The 19,873-nt window shown below is 26.6% G+C and overlaps 2 protein-coding genes across 3 annotated transcripts; one reads left to right on the top strand and one right to left on the bottom strand.

Moving 5' to 3' along the window:
- The first annotated feature begins 14 nt into the window (after positions 1–14).
- Positions 15–15,474, top strand: LOC132930892 (protein hobbit). Its single transcript, XM_060996997.1, has 36 exons — positions 15–263; positions 335–455; positions 518–703; positions 758–1,198; positions 1,261–1,399; positions 1,463–1,557; positions 1,651–1,770; positions 4,647–4,833; positions 4,915–5,105; positions 5,175–5,293; positions 5,426–5,559; positions 5,629–5,768; positions 5,849–6,011; positions 6,101–6,220; positions 6,286–6,475; positions 6,558–6,717; positions 6,782–7,325; positions 7,441–7,605; positions 7,673–7,873; positions 8,886–9,079; positions 9,144–9,283; positions 9,366–9,735; positions 9,797–10,003; positions 10,087–10,435; positions 10,512–10,721; positions 10,792–10,961; positions 11,039–11,242; positions 11,321–11,478; positions 11,539–11,653; positions 11,737–11,969; positions 12,033–12,183; positions 12,254–12,347; positions 12,405–12,574; positions 12,648–12,860; positions 12,976–13,083; positions 14,720–15,474. The coding sequence occupies exons 1-36, from the start codon at positions 202–204 to the stop codon at positions 14,768–14,770; spliced, it is 6,615 nt and encodes a 2,204-aa protein (XP_060852980.1). The 5' UTR covers positions 15–201; the 3' UTR covers positions 14,771–15,474.
- A 1,625-nt stretch (positions 15,475–17,099) lies between these two features.
- LOC132917083 (uncharacterized) lies at positions 17,100–19,826 on the bottom strand. Of its 2 annotated transcripts, XM_060977634.1 has the most exons (5): positions 19,693–19,826; positions 19,477–19,630; positions 17,731–17,825; positions 17,466–17,665; positions 17,100–17,407 (listed from the first exon to the last, which is right to left on the bottom strand). In XM_060977634.1, exons 2-5 carry the CDS (start codon positions 19,606–19,608, stop codon positions 17,163–17,165), a joined length of 672 nt encoding a protein of 223 aa, XP_060833617.1. In that variant the 5' UTR covers positions 19,609–19,630; positions 19,693–19,826; the 3' UTR covers positions 17,100–17,162. The 2 variants fall into 2 exon arrangements, with proteins under 2 accessions (XP_060833617.1, XP_060833616.1); XM_060977633.1 differs by having other exon boundaries at positions 19,477–19,731.
- Between the last annotated feature and the right edge of the window lie 47 nt (positions 19,827–19,873).

The raw sequence follows: 19,873 nt of genomic DNA, 5'->3' as shown, positions 1-19,873 counted from the left end.
TATCTTAACACTAACCATTTTAAAAATGTCAACATCAAATATCAAAACGTTTTAAGTTTTAATATTTGTTTAATAAATAAATAATTATGGTTCCGCATTAAATAGTATAACCAAATGGCAAATACCAATATAGACTAAAATGTACACTTTTAATCGATTATAGTTTTAACAATTACACCTTATAACTAACAAGCAAATATAATGATTGAATTTAATACTCTATTTTTTTGTGTATTTTCCATCTTACTGTATTCTTTAAAATGGTGAGTTAAATTCTCTTTTGTTGTCCAATTATTAATTAATTTTTGTAACTCATTAAAACTTTGAAATTTAGGTTATTACCCAAAGCCATCAGTTTATATCTCAAGTACAAATACTGTTTGAATGTAAAAATTGGCACAGCTGGTATATTCTCATTGCAAGATATAATTTTCTTAAAAAATGGTTATTCAGTAGTATGTTGCAAACAATAAATATGATTCTAGTTGACATTTTAATGGATTATTGTCTTTTACAGCACATTGATAATATTGGTTTTCGGAGTAGCTTTATTAGCAGTGAAGTGAATAAATTGGTGTGTCTTGTAGCTCGTGATGTGAGAATTGAAAAAAATATAGAATGGAATAGTTCCACTGTTAAAAAACAGAATCAAACCAAAAATAAAATCGAAGATATATTGCCTATCGTCATGAAATTTGCACAAGTACACAAAATTATGTAATATAATTAAAAATATGATTTTAACTCTTCTTTTTAGTTTTTAGCTGTTCGAATTAGTCGGATATCAATTGTGTCATTACAACCAAATACTCCTGAATGGCTCTTTATAGTATCAGTTATAGACCTTCACTTGGATGCATCTGTCATTGGATCATCCAGGCAATTATTAGCTAATGTTAACGCTCCGTATGCAGAAGCAAAATTACTTCGTCATCCTATGAATCCAAATTCATGTTGTTTAGCAAAGATTACTGTTAATGTATGTGCTGAAAGCATATTAGATACACATGAACCTTTATCAATTCAGTCACTAATGTTGAAACTTGATAAATCAAAAATTGTATTAAATAAAGGTTTGTATAGTTTTATTCAAAATAATAGTGCTAGTTCTACATTGTCTAAAAAAAATGAAGAACATAGTCATTTGGATATGGTTGCAAAAGACATTCCACTTTCTATACCACCATTGGTGCCTAAGGTTAGTACAATCATTTATATTGATTTGATAATTTTTAATATTTAATTTTGTTGTTTGTATAGAAAATAAAAATACATCTAGAAGAGCTTACAATTGTTGACGTAAAAGAGAATTTAATTACAGAGATGAAAGGAGAATTGAAATTATTGACTATAGAAAATCTTATTATTCTTGATGACAATAATCATTCAATAAAACAAAGTAAAATAACATAAAATTGATTAAGTATAATAATATTTTGTAATAAAATCAATAATTTTTTAGGTAATCTTTCATTAAAAGTAAATTTTGAGAGTTTGTGTTTGATTGGTCATGAAGAAACATACATATCACTTGAAAAGTTTTCATTTGAATCTAAGGTATACATTTGTTTAAAACAAATTATTCAATAGAATATTGTAATGTTGTGATAAATTAATTATACCTTAAACTTATTTTTCTCATTTTTCTAGTACTTTAATAAATCATTGAAGTTTGATCTAAAGATAAATAATGTCTATACTTTATATTCACATGATGATATTTACCACTGGTATACTTCTTATACTGATCAAATGTTGAATCCACATAAGGTAAAATATGATTTTTCTCATGATATGTCCAATATTCATTTGTATATGTCCAGTCATACTACTCTTAATGCAAAATATATTTATATAACATAGTTGTTGTAGTAGCAATATTCTTTTATGCTTTTATAAACATTATTTATTTTTTATTATTTTGTTATTTTATCGCTATTGACTCAATTGTCATACTTTTATAGAGCCCTAAATAAGGCTGCATCCGAGTTGGGTCCCAAATTTATAATTACTACACTAGTTGGGTCCCGAATTATTTTAGGTACTACACTAGTTGGGTCCCGGATTTTTGTAGGTACTATACTAGTTCGGTCCCGGATTTTTATAGTTGCTACACTAGTTGGGTCCTGAATTATTTTAGCTACAATACTAGTTCTTGAATATTTTTTGGTAAGTACTACACTATAGTACTATACTAACATTTTCCTTCCCATTTTAACAGACTTAGGACTGTCTATGATCTATTTAGACCACAGGTATGGTTAAAAATGTTTTTTACAGTTTTTTTTTTAGTTTTGTTTCTTTTCTATTAAAATATAAGTAATTAGAATTTTATAAAAAAATAAATCACTTATATATTGAAAAGGTTAAAAACTAATTAGTATAAAAATACATATTATATAATATAAATATAGCCATATAGGTGTAAGTTAAAAAATATTAAAAATGTTAAAATTATTATACAATAATATTATAAATACAAAAAAAAAATATTTTTGGAAAAATCACATGTTTGTTGGTAAAAATTTATACGATATTAATTTTACAAAATCAAATCGATTGATTATTCCTGCAGTTTTTTTATTCATATTGTCAGCTATAAATTTTTCTTTTAGCAAAATGCAGTTTCTTTTTTTCATTACTTCTACACTTCTCATTTTTATATAAGTATCAATTTGTACGTTTTTTAAAATTTCTAGGAACTGATAAATATTTGGGTGTGCTGTGTAAAACATAGAATTAAAATGAGAATGGAATGATTCGCAGGAATTTGTGGTTCGCATTGTCGAGGCATTAAATTCTGACCAAATTTTTGGTGGAAATCTAGATTCTTCATTAATATAATTGTCAAAAACATAATCAGTGAATTCTCGAATTTTATTGTCGTTTGGTTGGAGACTCATTATATCTTCAATAAAACAATTTTCCACTTCTTCTGGGTGTAGAAATGGTAAGCCAAAAAAATATTTGAGATATTTACTTAATTCAGAATTACTTTTATACTCGTTTGTTAATCCCAAATTTTGAATTTTCCGCCACCAGCTCTGCCCTAAATGGAATCTACACCCTTTAATATTTATTTCCGGCCATACTGATAAAATAGAATTATGAATAGCTTCTTCAAAGTCTACATATATTGTTTGAGGTAAAAATTTTAAATTAAGTTTTTCGCATTCATTACATAACATCCGAAAAGTTTGAGTATAAATTTCTTTTTGTTTATTTGGGAGTAGACAAAAAATAAGTGGAATATAATGATTATTATGTATTGTATGTATTGTGAATATTTGCATAAATATTTTTGGGCAACTTTTGAATGTGCCATCTACGTAAAACGTGTTGTTGTTACATAAAAAATTTAAATTTTCGACTGTACAAAAAATAACTATGTTATATTGATTATCATTAATTAATAAAAAATTTTCTTGTTTGTTAGTTTTTATATTTAAATCGTTCAATACTTTGTGAACCTCGTCATAACTTTGTGGAATATTTGGTAGAATATTTTTTCTCGCGTGATGAATATTTTTTTTAATAAGTGTACAATCGTAACGTGTTAATGTATCTATATCATTGTTTTTTAATTCAGCATGTAATAATTTAGAAGGTTTCTCACATATATCATTTTGAGCTTTTCTCTTTAAATTATTATTTAATATCTGCCTATTTAATATTTTTTCGGAATCACAATTATGATTATGTGTCAAATTTTGATCAATAAATTGATTTTCGTTGTATTTAAAAAATGACTTACATGATCTATGAATACATCTCCATCGTTCAATATCATTTTTCAGAAGTTTGTGAAATGAAAATTTATATCCTTCTATAATATATATTTTTTTGCCCTTTTCACTGAACATAACGTTAGAATCTTCCATAGTGCTAGTGGTTAGAATGCAGAACACTTACTACCAACATGTAGCTATATCGATAGATAACTCGTCGAGGTTTAACCGGCATTTATCGCTGTTCCAGATAGTTTATTATAAGATATGTCAAAAATTATCAGATATTACCGATAATACTGATATTATTACACGAATGCTCGAAAAATCCATGAGAGAAAACCACTTACGTCTTTTTTTATTACGAATATCCCATAATAGTCATATTATATATGTATAAGTACTTTTCATTTACTTTTAAATTTAATAAAATTCTATTAATATTATTGTACAATATTTTTACTAACTATCAAATACTATTATATAAATTATACAATTCTTCATAAACCTATTATATGGATTTATTTAAATTAAATAATATGTATTTATATACTTGGTTTTTAGCATTTTTAATATTTTAAAAAAAAACTGTAAAAAACATTTTTAACCATACCTGTGGTCTAAATAGCTCATAGACAGTCTGTTAAAATGGGAATGAAAATGTTAGTATAGTGTAGTACTTACCAAAAAATATTCAGGAACTAGTGGAATACCTATAATAATTTGGGACCCAACTAGTATAGTACCTATAAAAATCTGGGACCTAACTAGTACACTACCTGCGATTAGCCCCTAGTATTCGGGACCCAACTCGGATGCACCGCTAAATAACTATAAAGTCTTATTGCAAATCCCATACCTATTGGTCCTAGACATTGTTTTCAAGACTGTTACTATTATAAATATGTTTTGTTTTAGTTAAAATCAACTTCACCTTTACCAGCAAATAAATTGTTAATATCACAGAACAGCCCAATGGATGATATTAGTATAGATTTATTGGTGCAGTTTTTAAATGTTACTACAACATTTAGACTTGGTTCAGAATGCGCATCTGTTAGTTTAAATAAATTTAAGCTAATGTTGTCTTGTAATCCAGCTCTAAGTTTGTATTTATTAAGTGAATCTATAATTTATTGTATTCCAATATAATATTATAAATTTAATTTATTTGTTTAATAATTAGGGAAAGAAAATCACGCTGAAATGTTTAAAAATTGGCATATTGGGCTGTGTCACAGAAAATGGACTAGTGACTTGATGTTAGAAACTGTGCGTTGTTGGTTAAAACCATTTACAAACACAGAATACAGTCCGGGTATGAAAAAATGTCATTCTTGGGGTACCCCCTTGTTCATTGGCCTGGTTTTGGTTCAGGTAAATTGTTTAATTTTAATTTTAAGACTCGATGCATTTATTTTGGTTTTTTCTTTTGTTAATTACTAGATTAAAAATTCTATCCCATCAAATTCACCTAAACTTAATGTTTTACTTGATACTGTACGTTTAGAATGGAGTCCACCACTTGCTCAGTTCATATTAAGGGCACACAATTCTATACAGCAGTAAGTTATATATTATGAGTTTATTTTAGGAGCCAAATTTTATTTAATAAAATAATTCTTATATTATTATTTTATGCATTGATTGAAAAGTGTTCATTGTTGTTAATGATTATGTATTTTAAACTTTTAAAGAGTTGTTTCTGCTTTGGAAATAAATTTGAAATCTGAAAGTAACCAATCTGATCAACAATTTTCTATATCTAAGACAATTACAACTAGTATTTCTGTTACAAATGCAAATATTTTTCTTATAGCAGATAAAAAAAGTATGTTTCTAATCATCTTTCTGTACAAACATTATAACATTATAAATTTCTTACATTTTTGATTTATAGTTTGTGTTTTGGTACGTGTGGATACCATTTCTGTAGATATTGGAACTACTAGGACAATTTGTGCAGTTGAAGGTTTCAAATGTGATTCTTTAGTACCAACTAAATACCATTATGTTTGCACATCTTCTGATGATATTAAGGTACTTTTTTCATTTTTATTTTTATTATCTATATGAATTTATAGAAAGTATACTTTGTTTAAAATTTATAACTAATATAGAGCTGGTGGCTACACATAAAATCATTAAAATTGGAAAAAATAATGAAAACTAAAGAAATATTGATTGAAATCAATGAAATATTTGAATGTAGATGGAGTGCAAATGTTCATCTTAAATTATTAACTATATTTACAGACATCTCTGATTTAAAAAATCATTTAGGTAATACTAAAATATTATAAAAATAATATATTATTTTTAATATTACCAATATATATTTGAATTTAGAACTATGTTATTTCTTCTTACAGGTTTTTGTTCTATTAAAGATTCAAATAATTCAACATTTGTTGACATTAAATTATGTGTCAAATCAAAATTCAAATTTTCAATGAAAGTTTCTTCTGCTCATTATTTATTATTTTCAACTGGTAAAAAATTTATTTCATTATTTGCATTCAAAATTAATACTTAGTGATTTTGATTTTATTTTCAGAGAATTTAACTTATGTTAAACAGGATGGCAACATGCGTCATCTTGAAAGCAAAAGTTTCAAAGTTGCTGTTGATCAGTTTAATATATTTACTGTAAAAGGTTTTAAAATGTTGAAAACAAATTTTAATAAGGAAGTTCAAGCTGAGAGACAAAATTCTGAAGGATTGATAACCGAATCAAACAATATTTGGTGACTAAAAAAAAATGAAAATTTTAAATATTGATTTACAGCATTAAAATCATAAATTACAAATTTTTTTTTTTTGAAATAGGGATGTGTCTATTGAAAACTTAAAAATGGTGTTTCCTTATGGTTTTGAATTTTACAGTATTTTTCAAGGTGAATTCATTAGTATTTTTAAATGGTTAAAATTAATACATAAAAAACCAAAAATCCAACCTGAACCTCTTCCAAGTGATATAGTTTTAAAAGTAAATCAATAATTAGATTTTGAGTCAATTTGTAATTATTATGTATCAATATAATAATTTACAGGTTCAAGAATTCACTTTTGAATTAAGTGATGATGATTTTGAAGTAAAGCTCAGAGATAATTATGAATTACTTGAAGATGAATATAAAGAGAGTTTAAAACGTCAGAAAATGCTTGAAACTAAAGTGTCTGAAGTGGTCAAAGATCGTTTACTTCTACCAGCGGGTAAAGTTGAAGAACTGTTAACTAGTTTGCAAAAAATGAATGCTCAAATATACATACAGCGTTCAAAGCAAATGAAACAACAAGCACCCGTACGAACTCGTTTATTTTCGTGGACTATGTGTGATCTTTGTATTGTTATATTGGCTGACGAGTCTATGCATACACCTCAAAAAGTTGTCAATCATATATGTGAAATGGATGCAGATAGCTTATGGCCTGAGGAAGGCTTAGAATTTTGTATTCTTTGGTGTCGGATGATTTTTGCAAGTTGTGCTGAATGGAAATTTCAACTTAGAGATTTTCCTCAAACATGGCTTGATATTAGAAAATTACAACTTTGGGGAAAATTGGCTGGTGCTGAACAAGAACCAACAGCTCGAGGCAAAATATTTAACAATAAATATTATTATAATATTAAATTATTTTCTATAATTGTTTTCTTGAAGAACATAAATATTAAATTATATTGTTTTAAGTATCTGATTTGTATATTTAGCTAAAAGAAGTGTGACTATTGAATTAAGTGATCCTTTCGGTGATGTGACAATTGAAAGAGGAATGACTTCATTGAAATATTATTATGACTTAAATTGTGAAGTTGATAAATATACTTATTCATTTGGTCCATGTTGGGAACCTGTCATTGCACAGTGCAAACTATGTATTTATATAATATTAATGTTATATGTATATAATTTAATTCAAAATTAAAATTTTTTTTTTTATAGGTTTAGAAAAAGTATTGGGTTCTAGTAGAGATCCAAGTCCACCATTGCCATTTTGGGATAAAATCAGATTAATATATCATGGTCGCCTAACAATGATTGTGAATGAATTAAAAGTGAAATTGCATGCATCTCTTGATCCATACAACACAACTGAAGAAATGGAATTAAATTGGTATAATACTGCTATGGATTGGACCAATGGTAATTTAATTTTAGATTCTGAACATAGTGATGAATGTATTAATTTTACAATGATGTGCGTTTTTTATTATTATTATTATTTTTTTTTTTTGTATCATGTTTTGGAGTAGTAATTATGCTTTAATATTTAACTTCTGTCCCTCTTTGAAAAGGAAAATTCATCTAGTTGGTACTTTAGAGGGTCAAAAGTAAAAAATGTCCTGTAGTTTTCAAAAGTGTCAGGAAAAACCCTAAAAAAAGTAATGGAAAAACGGGAATTTTTACGCATAACCAGTTTTTAATAAAATAGATTTTTTATTTTTCTGTAAATCAAAAATGAATCATTGTAAAAACTTGAAATTTTCACCTAATGCTTATATTAGCGTTATCTATTTGCAATTAAATTTTCAAAATATTTTGACTTCTATAAAACTATTTATAAATGCCATTTTTAAAATTTTTTAAGTTTTTATTTTGAAATGCCGATAAAAAAAAAATTGTTATTCTAAAAAATCTTTAAAATTTAATAGAAGGTTTATTATAAGTTGTACCTATCGTAGTAATGTATGTTTACGAAATAATTGGAAATATATCAAAATCACGAAAATTTGCATGGAATTTTGAAGTTGAAAATTCGTAAAATGTTTGTGATTTATACCTAAGATTACAAAACTCAATACAAGGTTATCCAAAAGTTTTACTTCAAGTAACTGTAAAAAAAATTCTAACGATAATATAGAAAAAATTTTATGAGCGTATGAAATTAAATTTTTTTACGAAATCGCATAAAATAACAATATATTAAAATTTAAATATAGCTAATAATATAATATATCCTACTAATTATACTAGACTAACAAATCTTCTCCGTTCAGAATTGTTTTTTGTGTATAATGATACCTGTCATTGCATTCAAATTTAACACATTCATTATAGTGATCTACTCTCCGTCTCTACTATATAGCAGAGCGATACCCACTTGTCCACCCTTTTTAGTTATAAATTTAATGTATTTAACTAATTTTTTTTCCAGCCAAGTTTATTTTCAAAGGTCATTTAAAAGTTCTTGTACGAACAGCTTCTAAATATGACGATGTATGTTTATTAAATCTTCCAAATTTAAAATTAAGCATAAAGTTAAAATGGTCTTGTCTGGGCGATCCCAATGACCACTATTCAGTTATGCCTTGTGCACCAGATAAATTACCAGAATATTCTAGTAATCAAGTAAGTTTTCATAAAAATTATTATTTCAAAAAATAAATATCTCATATGAATATTTTTCATTTAGGAACATGACTCTTTTAGAGCATTCCGTTCACAAAATCTCAATGTTAGTCTTTCTATTGAAACTAAACCAGAGTCAAACACTGGGTCTCCTCATACAGATACAGATTATCCTGTTGCTCTTTTATATGGCAGTACATTAAAGTAAACAAATAACTGTATAATATTATATAAAATAAATAATGATTTTAATGTATATAGGCTATGTAATTTTATATTATTTCAGATGGTTTGAAAACTTAAAATTGATATTATCTGGTGTTACAAGGCCTACCAGGCGTGGTCCATTATTTAATAACAATAGACATAGAAAATTAACATTGAGTCGACACTATAGAAAGGTTCATTTGTGTGTGTCTTTACAACACTTTCAAGTACACTATTGGATGTCATTTGCTTTACAACGAGGATTTGAACTATTTGGCCAGCGAATATCTACAAGTTCAGAACATACTCTTAACTTAGCGTCAAATTTTGAAGATGACTTGAAACACCGTTCACGGCCTGTTTGGTCTGTTGGTTATATGAATTGTGAATTAATGGATACTGAAATTTGGTTAAAAAGTGCCCTGCAATCTGAACAAGAAGAAGAAGAGGTAAAAGCAATATAGTTATTTTAAATAATATTCAATTAAATTTTTTTGTTTCACAATTTAGGCTGAAATTAAAGAAAAACCGGTTGAAAAATGTTATTTATTAAGTGTAAGCAAAGTTTCATATGGAAGAGAAACTACAGGTACATGTGAAGTTGATGGAAGTCCAACTCCAATTCATAGATTAGTTGTATATCATTTAAAAGGAGCTTGGACAACAAGAAATAGAGATGTAGCTTTTGCATTATTCAACTCTTTAGTAAAGAATCAGGTACCCCATTATATCTTTAAATAGTGAAATTATTAAAATTTTTAAGTATTTAACACACTAACTCAGATTTATTCATATTACAGAAATTAAAAAAAAATCTATCAACAGAAGCATTGAAAGGATTTTGTTTGAATGACAACGGATGTACACCAATGAAGAACCGTACAAGAAATGCAGATTCTACAGAACAAACTACACCATTATCATCAGTTGCATCTGTTACTCCATCTACTTGTCAAGCTAGTCCATCTCCAATGTCCAAACTTCAATGTGGTGGTCAAGCTGCTACCATGCTTCAACAACTTATATCTGAGGTTGACAATAAACCTGTTGTTTTCAGTGATGACCTTTCTATGCAAGTAACTAGGGAACGAAGATTACAAGGCTTATCAGGATGCCAACAAGATGATGTTCTTTATAAGAATTGGTTGAGTAAGTTTTGTTTGTAAGATTTATCAGTCATATTATTTTTATGATTTAATTAATCTATCAAAAATTAATATTTTAGTTGCCTTAATAAATAGCCAAGTGTTGCTTAAAGGATGTGAAACTAAAGGATATGTAATAGTGAGCGCAGCTAAAGCTGAAATATTACAAAGAATTCATTGTCCAGTATGGAAAGATCATTCATTAGTATCTAAAACTACTTGGGTTGGTACTTTAGATAGTATGCAGTATTATGCTACAGTTAGTGCTGGGAAAACTGATTTTATTGATGGTAAAATAGAATATTAAAAATTAATTAAGTTCTGTATTAAAATTAAATTATGTATTTAATATTTTAATAGAAAATATTATGTGGTTAAATGTTGAGAATATACAAGAAAAAGATATAGATAGTACAGTAATATCTGACCTTCCTGACTTACCACATCTTGTTGGAAGTGGTCATAGTGTTGGAGGTGTAGTCAGCGAAACGGTTGGTGCAAGTAATGTTGGGGAAAATTCTCCATTACAGGTAAGTCAGTGTTAAGAATTACTGATGATAATATGGAATATATTATTACATTATTATATTTTGTTTATCATTACTAGCTTCAAAGAATTGTTTCACGATGTAAATGTGAATTTTTTTATGCTGGTCACGGTGAGAGTAGTTTAAATCCGACACATTTAACTGAAGTACCACCACCACCAACAGCTACACCTGATGTTGTTGGTGATCCAGATTTACATGAACCAGTTGATGCATTTACTCTTATGCATCATGATTTAGATGTTTGCACCAATTCTCTTCAGGTATTAAATCTAAAAAAAAAATATATATATTTATCAACTAATTTATGATTATTTTCACTTATAAACTTTTAATTATAGTATGCTATGATCTTGGATATTGTGAATAACTTATTATTATATGTGGAACCACGTAGAAAAGAAGCTTATGAACGTTTGCAAAGAATGCGTTTTCAACTACAACTTCAAAGTAGTCAAGATCATAGACAACCTATTCAACAGCTACAAAACCATGTTCGGTAAATTTTCTCTTTTTAAGAATAATAAAAAACAAAATTACCAAATTTATTTTACAATAGGTGTCTGGTTGCAAAATTACGAAGATTAGAAAAAGAAATATTTTTATTAAAAAAAGAAGAAGATTGGCAAAATGAAGAATTGTTATCATCAGAAATTAGAAGTTTAGAAAAACAAGTAAGTAAAAAAATTAATTATTTTTCTTAAGAAAGTCTAAAAGGAAACATCGCTCTAAGTAAATTAACATTTTAAATCATTAGATGAATGAATTAAAAGATCAATTAAATTCTGAAAGTGAAGAATTAGATATGATGGTGTCTTGTTACAAAGAAACACAACTTAGAGCAACTCAAAAATTAGCTACATTACGAGGTGATAAACCAAGTGTTGTACCTTCAAGAGCTAATGAAATATGCTTCAAACACGCGCAGTGGAGATTAACAGAAAATGATGGTCAACTGGGAATTGCAGATTTAGTACTTAGTAATTTCTTGTGCGTCTAGAAATATTATATATCAATCAATAAGTGCTTTTAACATTTTTATTTCTTGTATAGATACACAAAAAATTCTAAAAGTGATGATTCAGTTGAGCATTTATTAGAATTAGGATATATTAGAATGACAAATCTTCTTGCCAATGAATTGTACAAAGAAGTTATTGTGCCAACAGAAATTCAAAACAACATGCCGGTTGATGATCGAAAGGTTGAATATTTTACTTTTAAAAATGAAATAACTTTTTTATCCAAAATTCAAAAATATATTTTATGTTTAGAGAGCAGTAAGAATATTTTGTAGAGAAAAAGCTCCTGTAGGAGGTATATCAGTCAAAGAACATTTTGAAATAAATGTGGTACCATTGACAATTGGTAATTACTAATGTATTTATTAAATATAGCAAATATTAATTCTATAACTTTAAATAGGTATGACCAAAAAATTTTATAGTACCATGATGAGATTTTGTTTTTCTGAGAGAGATCCTGAAAATATAGATGTTGAAACAGATGAAAAAAATTCATCTAAAGGGAAAAAAAATAAAGAAAGTAATTTTTATGTTCCGATTGAACATAAAGATGATGTCGAAAAAATGAAGGTAAAGTCACTTAAAATATATTTTTATATTGACAGTTTATAATTATTGACTAATAAAATCCTATTTAACTTAGGAAAGAGCTGAAAAAAACAAATTATTTATTTACATTAAAATACCAGAAGTACCTGTGAAAGTTAGTTATAAAGGTAACAAAGAAAAAAATTTGGAAGACATTAGAGATTTCAGTTTAGTAATTCCCACAATTGAATACCATAATGTTACGTGGACATGGTTGGACCTTTGCCAAGCTATGAAAACTGATAGTAGAAGAGTAATACTATCACAGGTTTGTTCTTAGAACTTTTTATATTATTTTCATTTTTATATTTATTTTACTATCAATTATTAAGGAAAAAAATCTATATACAATTTTAAGGTATTAAATAATACATTTTATGTAGGCTATTAAACACAAGTTGCAAATAAAGACTAACAAAGCAATAGCAGATGGTGGTGCATCGCCACAAGAAGAAGATAAAGCTCGAATGCTGTTTGGCAGTAAATTAGTGGTAAATATATTTCATTATAATATATTATTACAATTATTTTTTCAACCTGTAATAGTTTGATTTATAACATTTAACTTCGTTCTCCATTTTTCACGATCTTTAGCAAACCTCTTTAATCCAGCGTGTGTGTTAATTTCTGCATCTTTTTTCAATTGAGATATGTATGAGTTTTTTGGTCTTTCTAGTGGTGTTTGTCCTTCCACTGCTCCTATTATTATAGTGTGGTGCAACTTTTCACCATAGCTTAGAACATGCCCCCTCATGTCCTATCGTCATCGCTGTATTACATTCAATATGGATATTGTTTCTCCTACTTGGGTCAATACATTTTTCATTTGCTACTCTTTCTGCCCAATTAATTTTTCCCATTTGTCTCCAATACTACATTTCAAAAGCTTCAAGTGATCTTTTTTCCATTTCATTCACAACCTATGTCTTGCAGCCATATAAATCAACACTCCATACAAAAGTCAGTATTCCTCTATTAATTTTTCTCGATGCCAAAATTTTTTTTTTCTAGAAAAAAGTTGTCTTTGCTTGTCCTATTTTTTGCTTAATTTCTTGTGAACTTCTTTTGTCTGCTGTTATTAAACTATCCAAATATTTAAAACTGGAAACTTGGGCTATAAGATGATTTCCTAAATAAATATTTGTATTGAATGTTGGTTCACGAGCATAAACTTAAATTTTTGTTTTGCTTAAGTTTATATGCATTTATAGTAATTTGCATTTCAACCAGGCTTCTCTCTCTGAAGGCTCTGTTTCTGCTTATGGTACGATCGTCTGAAAACCGGATCATTGAAATCAATATACCACCAACTTTGATCCCAATCTTAAGTTTGTTAAGTTTCATTTTAATTTCATTTATACTTCTTTCTATGTAGCAATTAAAATAGTAATGGTGAAAGTGGACACCCTTGTCTTATACCTCTACAAATTTTTGCACTAGCTGTCTCATTTATTATAATTTTTGCATTTTGATTTTTGTAGAGGTTATATATAATTCTTCTAACTTTTAAATCAAAATCCAATTCCTTTATTATTGAAAACATAATTTGTCAATCAATGTTATCGAAAGCCTTTAAATCCTAAGTAAGTTATTTTATTTAGAGACATTTGTTTTTCTATTAAGATCCTGAGTCCTAATATTGCTTCTCTAATTCCCTTTTGTTTCATAAATCCGTACTGATAATTTCCAAGAAATTGGTTGGTTTTATTATATATCTTATATATCTATTGATATATAATTTTTATGAGTATCTTTGAGACGTGGGAGAAAAAGCTCAAAGTTCTAAAATTTGTACATGAGTTAGTTTTGTTCTTTTTCTGTAATGTTATAATTCTGCTGTTGCAAAAGTCCTTTGGTATTACTCCTGTTTCATATACATCTTTCATAAGATAGAACATACTATCTTTTATGCTTTCACTTGTGTTTTGTAGTAGTTCCTCGGGGATTTCATCAACTCTAAGGGCTTTTTTATTTTTCAAATCTCTAAGACTGACATTAAATTCACTTCTTAGTATCAGTGCTCTTTTACAATATTATACTGTTAATTAATTTGTATGCTAACAATTTTAAAATATAATTAATTTAGTTAAACTTTTGGTAGTTTATTAAATATTCTTTTTTTTTTAGCGCAATGAACATAGAAATTCAAAACGTGGTATACTAAAATTTCCTAAATAGAAATGGTATAAATTTATTTTATATTTTGTATAAACTCTGTGATATTGAATTTTGTTACCTAAAAATATATTTGTTTAAGAAATATTTAAAATATTTTTATTTTATAACAAAAATATTTAATGATACTACTAGTGCTCTTAAGTTATGCATGTTTTTAGAAGAAAGTACAAATATATTCAAGAATTTGTTACTTGGTATTTGGTTATTATAATTATTGTATTTCATAAATTTTTATAAAAATTTCATCAATATTTATAAAATATTGAAATTTCATATGAAAAACATAAATGAAGTGCTGCACTGTACTTATCAAATTAATTATCATTATTTCTATTACCTGTTGACCGTTAAACATGTGAAAATATTTTCAAATTTATTATATTTCTAATAATTACTTACTCAATTACGAGGTACACTAAGTGCAATAACTTCTAATTCTTAATTATTATTAAACAAACATTGTAGTATTATTAATAATTACAACTCTTAGGCATGTGGTATTAGCTATTAGGTTAGACAAAAGACAAAAATATAACTATATATTTTTATTGTATGTACATAACATTTTTTTAACAATTTATCATAAATGTCATTTAGCAAATACAATGTGTTTTAATAATTAAAAGAATTATTATTGGTTTTTATAGAATATTTAAACTTAATTGTGTTTAATTTATTGATTTAATATAAGTCACTACATTTTATGCTTGCCTATTTATTAATAATTATAGAATAGTTAGTAAAATTTAAAAATAGTTAAACTTATAAAGTTTATAATACATATAATGTAGTTATATAGAATTAGTAATCATAATTTTTTTAAATTCTACTTTTTTAGTTTATTTTTAACAAATTTTAAAATAAACTATTTATATATAACAACCTAATATAATACACTATTATGTATTGTTAAAAAATTAAGAAATTAAATATTTTTAAAATTTTTTTCATTAATTCATAAAATAATAAATTTTTCAAAATAAAAATGAACTACTGATATCATTATATTGTTTTTAAACAATATTCTTATGGCCTTTATTCAAATACAATATGTTATGGTGTATTTTTTTTTTATTAGAAACATTAAAATATCAATGATATTAAGTAGATTATTATTGAAACCATATCACTGATTAAATGTATGTTATACTTGTATCGCGTATAATAGTTGAGTATTGAGTATATTTATAAATTTATAATAATTTAATTATCCTAATAGAACACTAGAACAGGTAAATTTTTAGTTCAAGTATTGTATTATATAATATACATATAAAGTGAGTTCCGTTTAATGTAATCATTATTCACTGGTTTATAGAATTACCTGTTTATGAAATTCTATAAAGAAAAATCTGAGTCAAATCTAAAATGTTATTAATAGGGCTCAGATATAAGTGCTCTTAAAAATACCAAAAAATGTCCTTAGGTTAGCATTTATGACATTAAGACTAAAAAATGTTCTAAAAATATCAAAAAATGCTTTATTTATTAAATAAATTCAAATTATTAGGTAAAAAAATGAATAAAAAATGAAATTACATTTACATTATACTGTATAATAAGAGAAATTTAAAATGCAGCCTTGTTTAATTTAAAATTGGACTATCTGATGTTAAAAATGTCCTAAAAAATAAAAAATGCATTAATAACATCAAAAAATGACCCAAAAACATTTTGTGGTTAGAACTTAGAAACTTAGAACATAGAATACTTGAAACACATTTGTAGCTTGGAAAGCATCGTGTAAGATATTCCCTAAAAAAAAAAAATGCAAATGCATTGAAGTCCGAACCCTTGTTATTTATGTTAAATTGACTTTTTAATAGTCACTAATTTTGTCCTAACATCCTATACACAAATATCAAATAAGTTAATATTTATATTGATATGTATCTGTTAATATTTTAGTATGAAAAGAATTCAATTAAAGTATTTAATAATTTTTAAAATTGGGTCCTTAAAATATGAACCTACAAATGTTTTTGGCATAGGAAAAAATGCACAGTATAGTTAGTAGTAAACTACAATAAATATTTTTATTTATGTTTAAAAAAAAAAGATGTTGATTTAGCTTATCTTAATAAAGTTTAAAAAAGCATTTGATTGAGTAAATAAATTAAAATGCAATATTTTATTTTACAAATTATATACATTTAATTAACTCCTACAAGGTTATAAAAAATAATTTCACCTATGTAAATATTGAATTACTGTGCTGTGATAATTGCACATAACTATTAAATATAATACTTTTTTCTATTAAACCAGTTAAAATTTTTATATAACTATTATGTCATAGGAATAATAAATATAATATAAAACATACAAGTTGATCAATAACGACTACTATTTACTTTTAATATTCTTCTAAAAATTATAATACAAAATAATTTTAATCTTTATAATCATAAGGAGACAATGTAGTAAATCCTTTGTATTTCTTTTTAGTCTTTAGACCAGTAACCAAGTTTGAACTGCGTGGAAATGCAGTGACACCATCAAACATTAGGTCTGTCTCTGGATGGAATCTATGATAGTTGGCTAATATATGAAGATTAGGCGGTAGTTCACGATTCTGAAGTGCATCATATGGTACAACTGTGTCTACAGGTGTTTCATAAAATTCAAATACATCACCTACATAGAAAAATAACAAATTAAATGTACTGAGGATTATAACTAACTATAAACTTACCTAAAGTATTCACAGTATGTAAAAGTGAATTTGGTACTTTATGATCAACCAATTCTTCACATTTTTTTAGTAAACGAATTTTTTCGTTTTTATCTAGTGTGTATGACACTTTGGTTTGATTAACTGTATTATTTGCTATTTTTACTATGATGTTCCTGATATCTAATGGAGGGTCATACTCTTTAAGTGGCCTTAAAAATCTGAACATATAAAATATAATATTAATTACAATTTTTAACTATTATTTTAAAATATAGCTACCCACCCTCTTGACGCTATGGCCTTAGCATTTCCTTCAAATTTGCTTCGTGGAGGTACCCATGGTATACTTCTTTTTACTTTTTTGTGTAAATGTCTAACCTGTGAATAACCAAAATAAGTTTAATTAAATAAATTAAATAAAAATTGTTACTTAATGAGAATATATAATTTATATTTCAGTTTTTTTAGAATACTTATGTTATATCATATTACACTATGACAACATTTATATTATTTTGGAATAATTATTTAATTTACTGAGATTATTGGTATTTTTTATATTTAAAAATGTTATAATCTGCTATTATACAGAATTTTTTTCAATTAATTATGTTACTAATTTATTATATTATGGTACTAAGTTTTAAGCTGACGATATGTAACTATTGTTTTATTTTTGCATTCATATTAATATAGTTTTATTATTTATTTTGTTACAATATAACAAGCAACAGGCGATTCAAAAGTTAAGTGTTATGGAATGTAAATTTTTAAGTTAATAAATTCTTCATGTGAAATAAATAAAAATCTCTCTATTTCTATAAATTTTATTTTAGTGGATATTCACACAAAATAGAAGTTTTATTGGAAAATAAAATAATTATTGTCAGTGGATCATTTAATATTTCTAAAACTATTGTATATTAGTATATTATGAAATTGTAAACATCTCTATCCACAAAATGGTAACGAATTCGATTTCGATTATGTATATTACTGTTTTCACAACATTAAGTTTAAAAAAAAATGTTTTTTCTCGTATATTACGTATATTTAATCAATAATATTAATAATATAAAAATAACTATTCGGTGATTAAAATATTCGTTAATATAATAACAATACGCCTTGAACCTTTTTAATTCTAATGTTAGATCCAAATAATAAATATCGATTATTCATAAGCCAATCGACGAATAAACTACCAAGTGCTAAGAACCAACAACCCGCAATAATATTATGATCTTCATTATATTACTGCGTACGTTATTAATCAATCAGATAATAACACAATATTAGTAGAAACGTATAAGAGGACACCAAAGTGACTAATTATTACAATTTACAACAGAGTATTAACTGTAAAATGTAAAGCATGAGTCTTAAGGTCTCAATATTCTATATTATATTTTATTTCTGTAAAACATGTAAGTTTAATCCTAATTCCAAACTGTAAAATATTAATTTTTTAATATTTTAATATTATTTATATAATCTGCTCGCACAGAGTTTAGCAAGCGGGAAATTTGCGCCTGTCATGTCAGTCGACACTGTCAGAAGACGGCGGCAGCGCCGACCAAAACAATATTATTTTATCAATTCACTAGATTTGATAATGATTTTTTACACACACACCGCTAACACAATAAAATATTAAAATGATAAATAAACATAATAATACGATTACGACTTTCACGTAAAACCACATTCAGTTACATCGTATATCATTATACATATTTTTGCTAAAATCGTTACGATGTTGTAATTGCCTTAATACCGTTTTGTTGGTTTGCCGGTAAAAACAAATTGAAATCAAGTTTATAATCGTCCGCGCTTCTTGTACGAAAACTTCGGCCATAACCTTCAAAAAGTTTCATCGTCAAGACACTTTGACTGGACGAAAACATTTAAAACACGTACAATATCGTTAAGACGAAAATATTTGTTTTGTGTTGCTAAATAACTATTGACTTACGCGATCACATAAAATGTAACACGATAACGATTGTCGCGAATTTCTTTAGTTTACCTGGACGGCGAATCGGTTGTGTAAAGTCGTGGCAGCAGCATTGTTATTGTTGTTGGCATTCGCAGATAACAACAATCGTAGTGAGGCGCCTGGGCGATTTAATACGTAACTGGCCATCATCGTCGCTGTCATTGTAGCTTCGAAAAAACTAAATCTAAAATGTTATTGTCGATTTGTTATCATAAATTACATACATATCGTTAACCCGTGATATACCTGCTTCGGTGGTACGGCGGCGGCGTATGTTTTTACCGCAGTGGCCGCAATTCTGGTTACCACTGTGTTAACCATGTGACGGGTGTTGAGCCAATCGGGTAGCGGGTCCTTCGGGTAGTGAGTGCGTGCGTGAGAGAGTGCGTGCGTGCGTGCGCGAGTGTGTGTGTTGGTGTGTCCGCCA

The sequence above is a fragment of the Rhopalosiphum padi genome, chromosome 1 (assembly GCF_020882245.1).
Source record: "Rhopalosiphum padi isolate XX-2018 chromosome 1, ASM2088224v1, whole genome shotgun sequence".
Lineage (NCBI taxonomy): Eukaryota > Metazoa > Arthropoda > Insecta > Hemiptera > Aphididae > Rhopalosiphum > Rhopalosiphum padi.
This window is presented reverse-complemented; position numbering and strand designations above follow the sequence as displayed.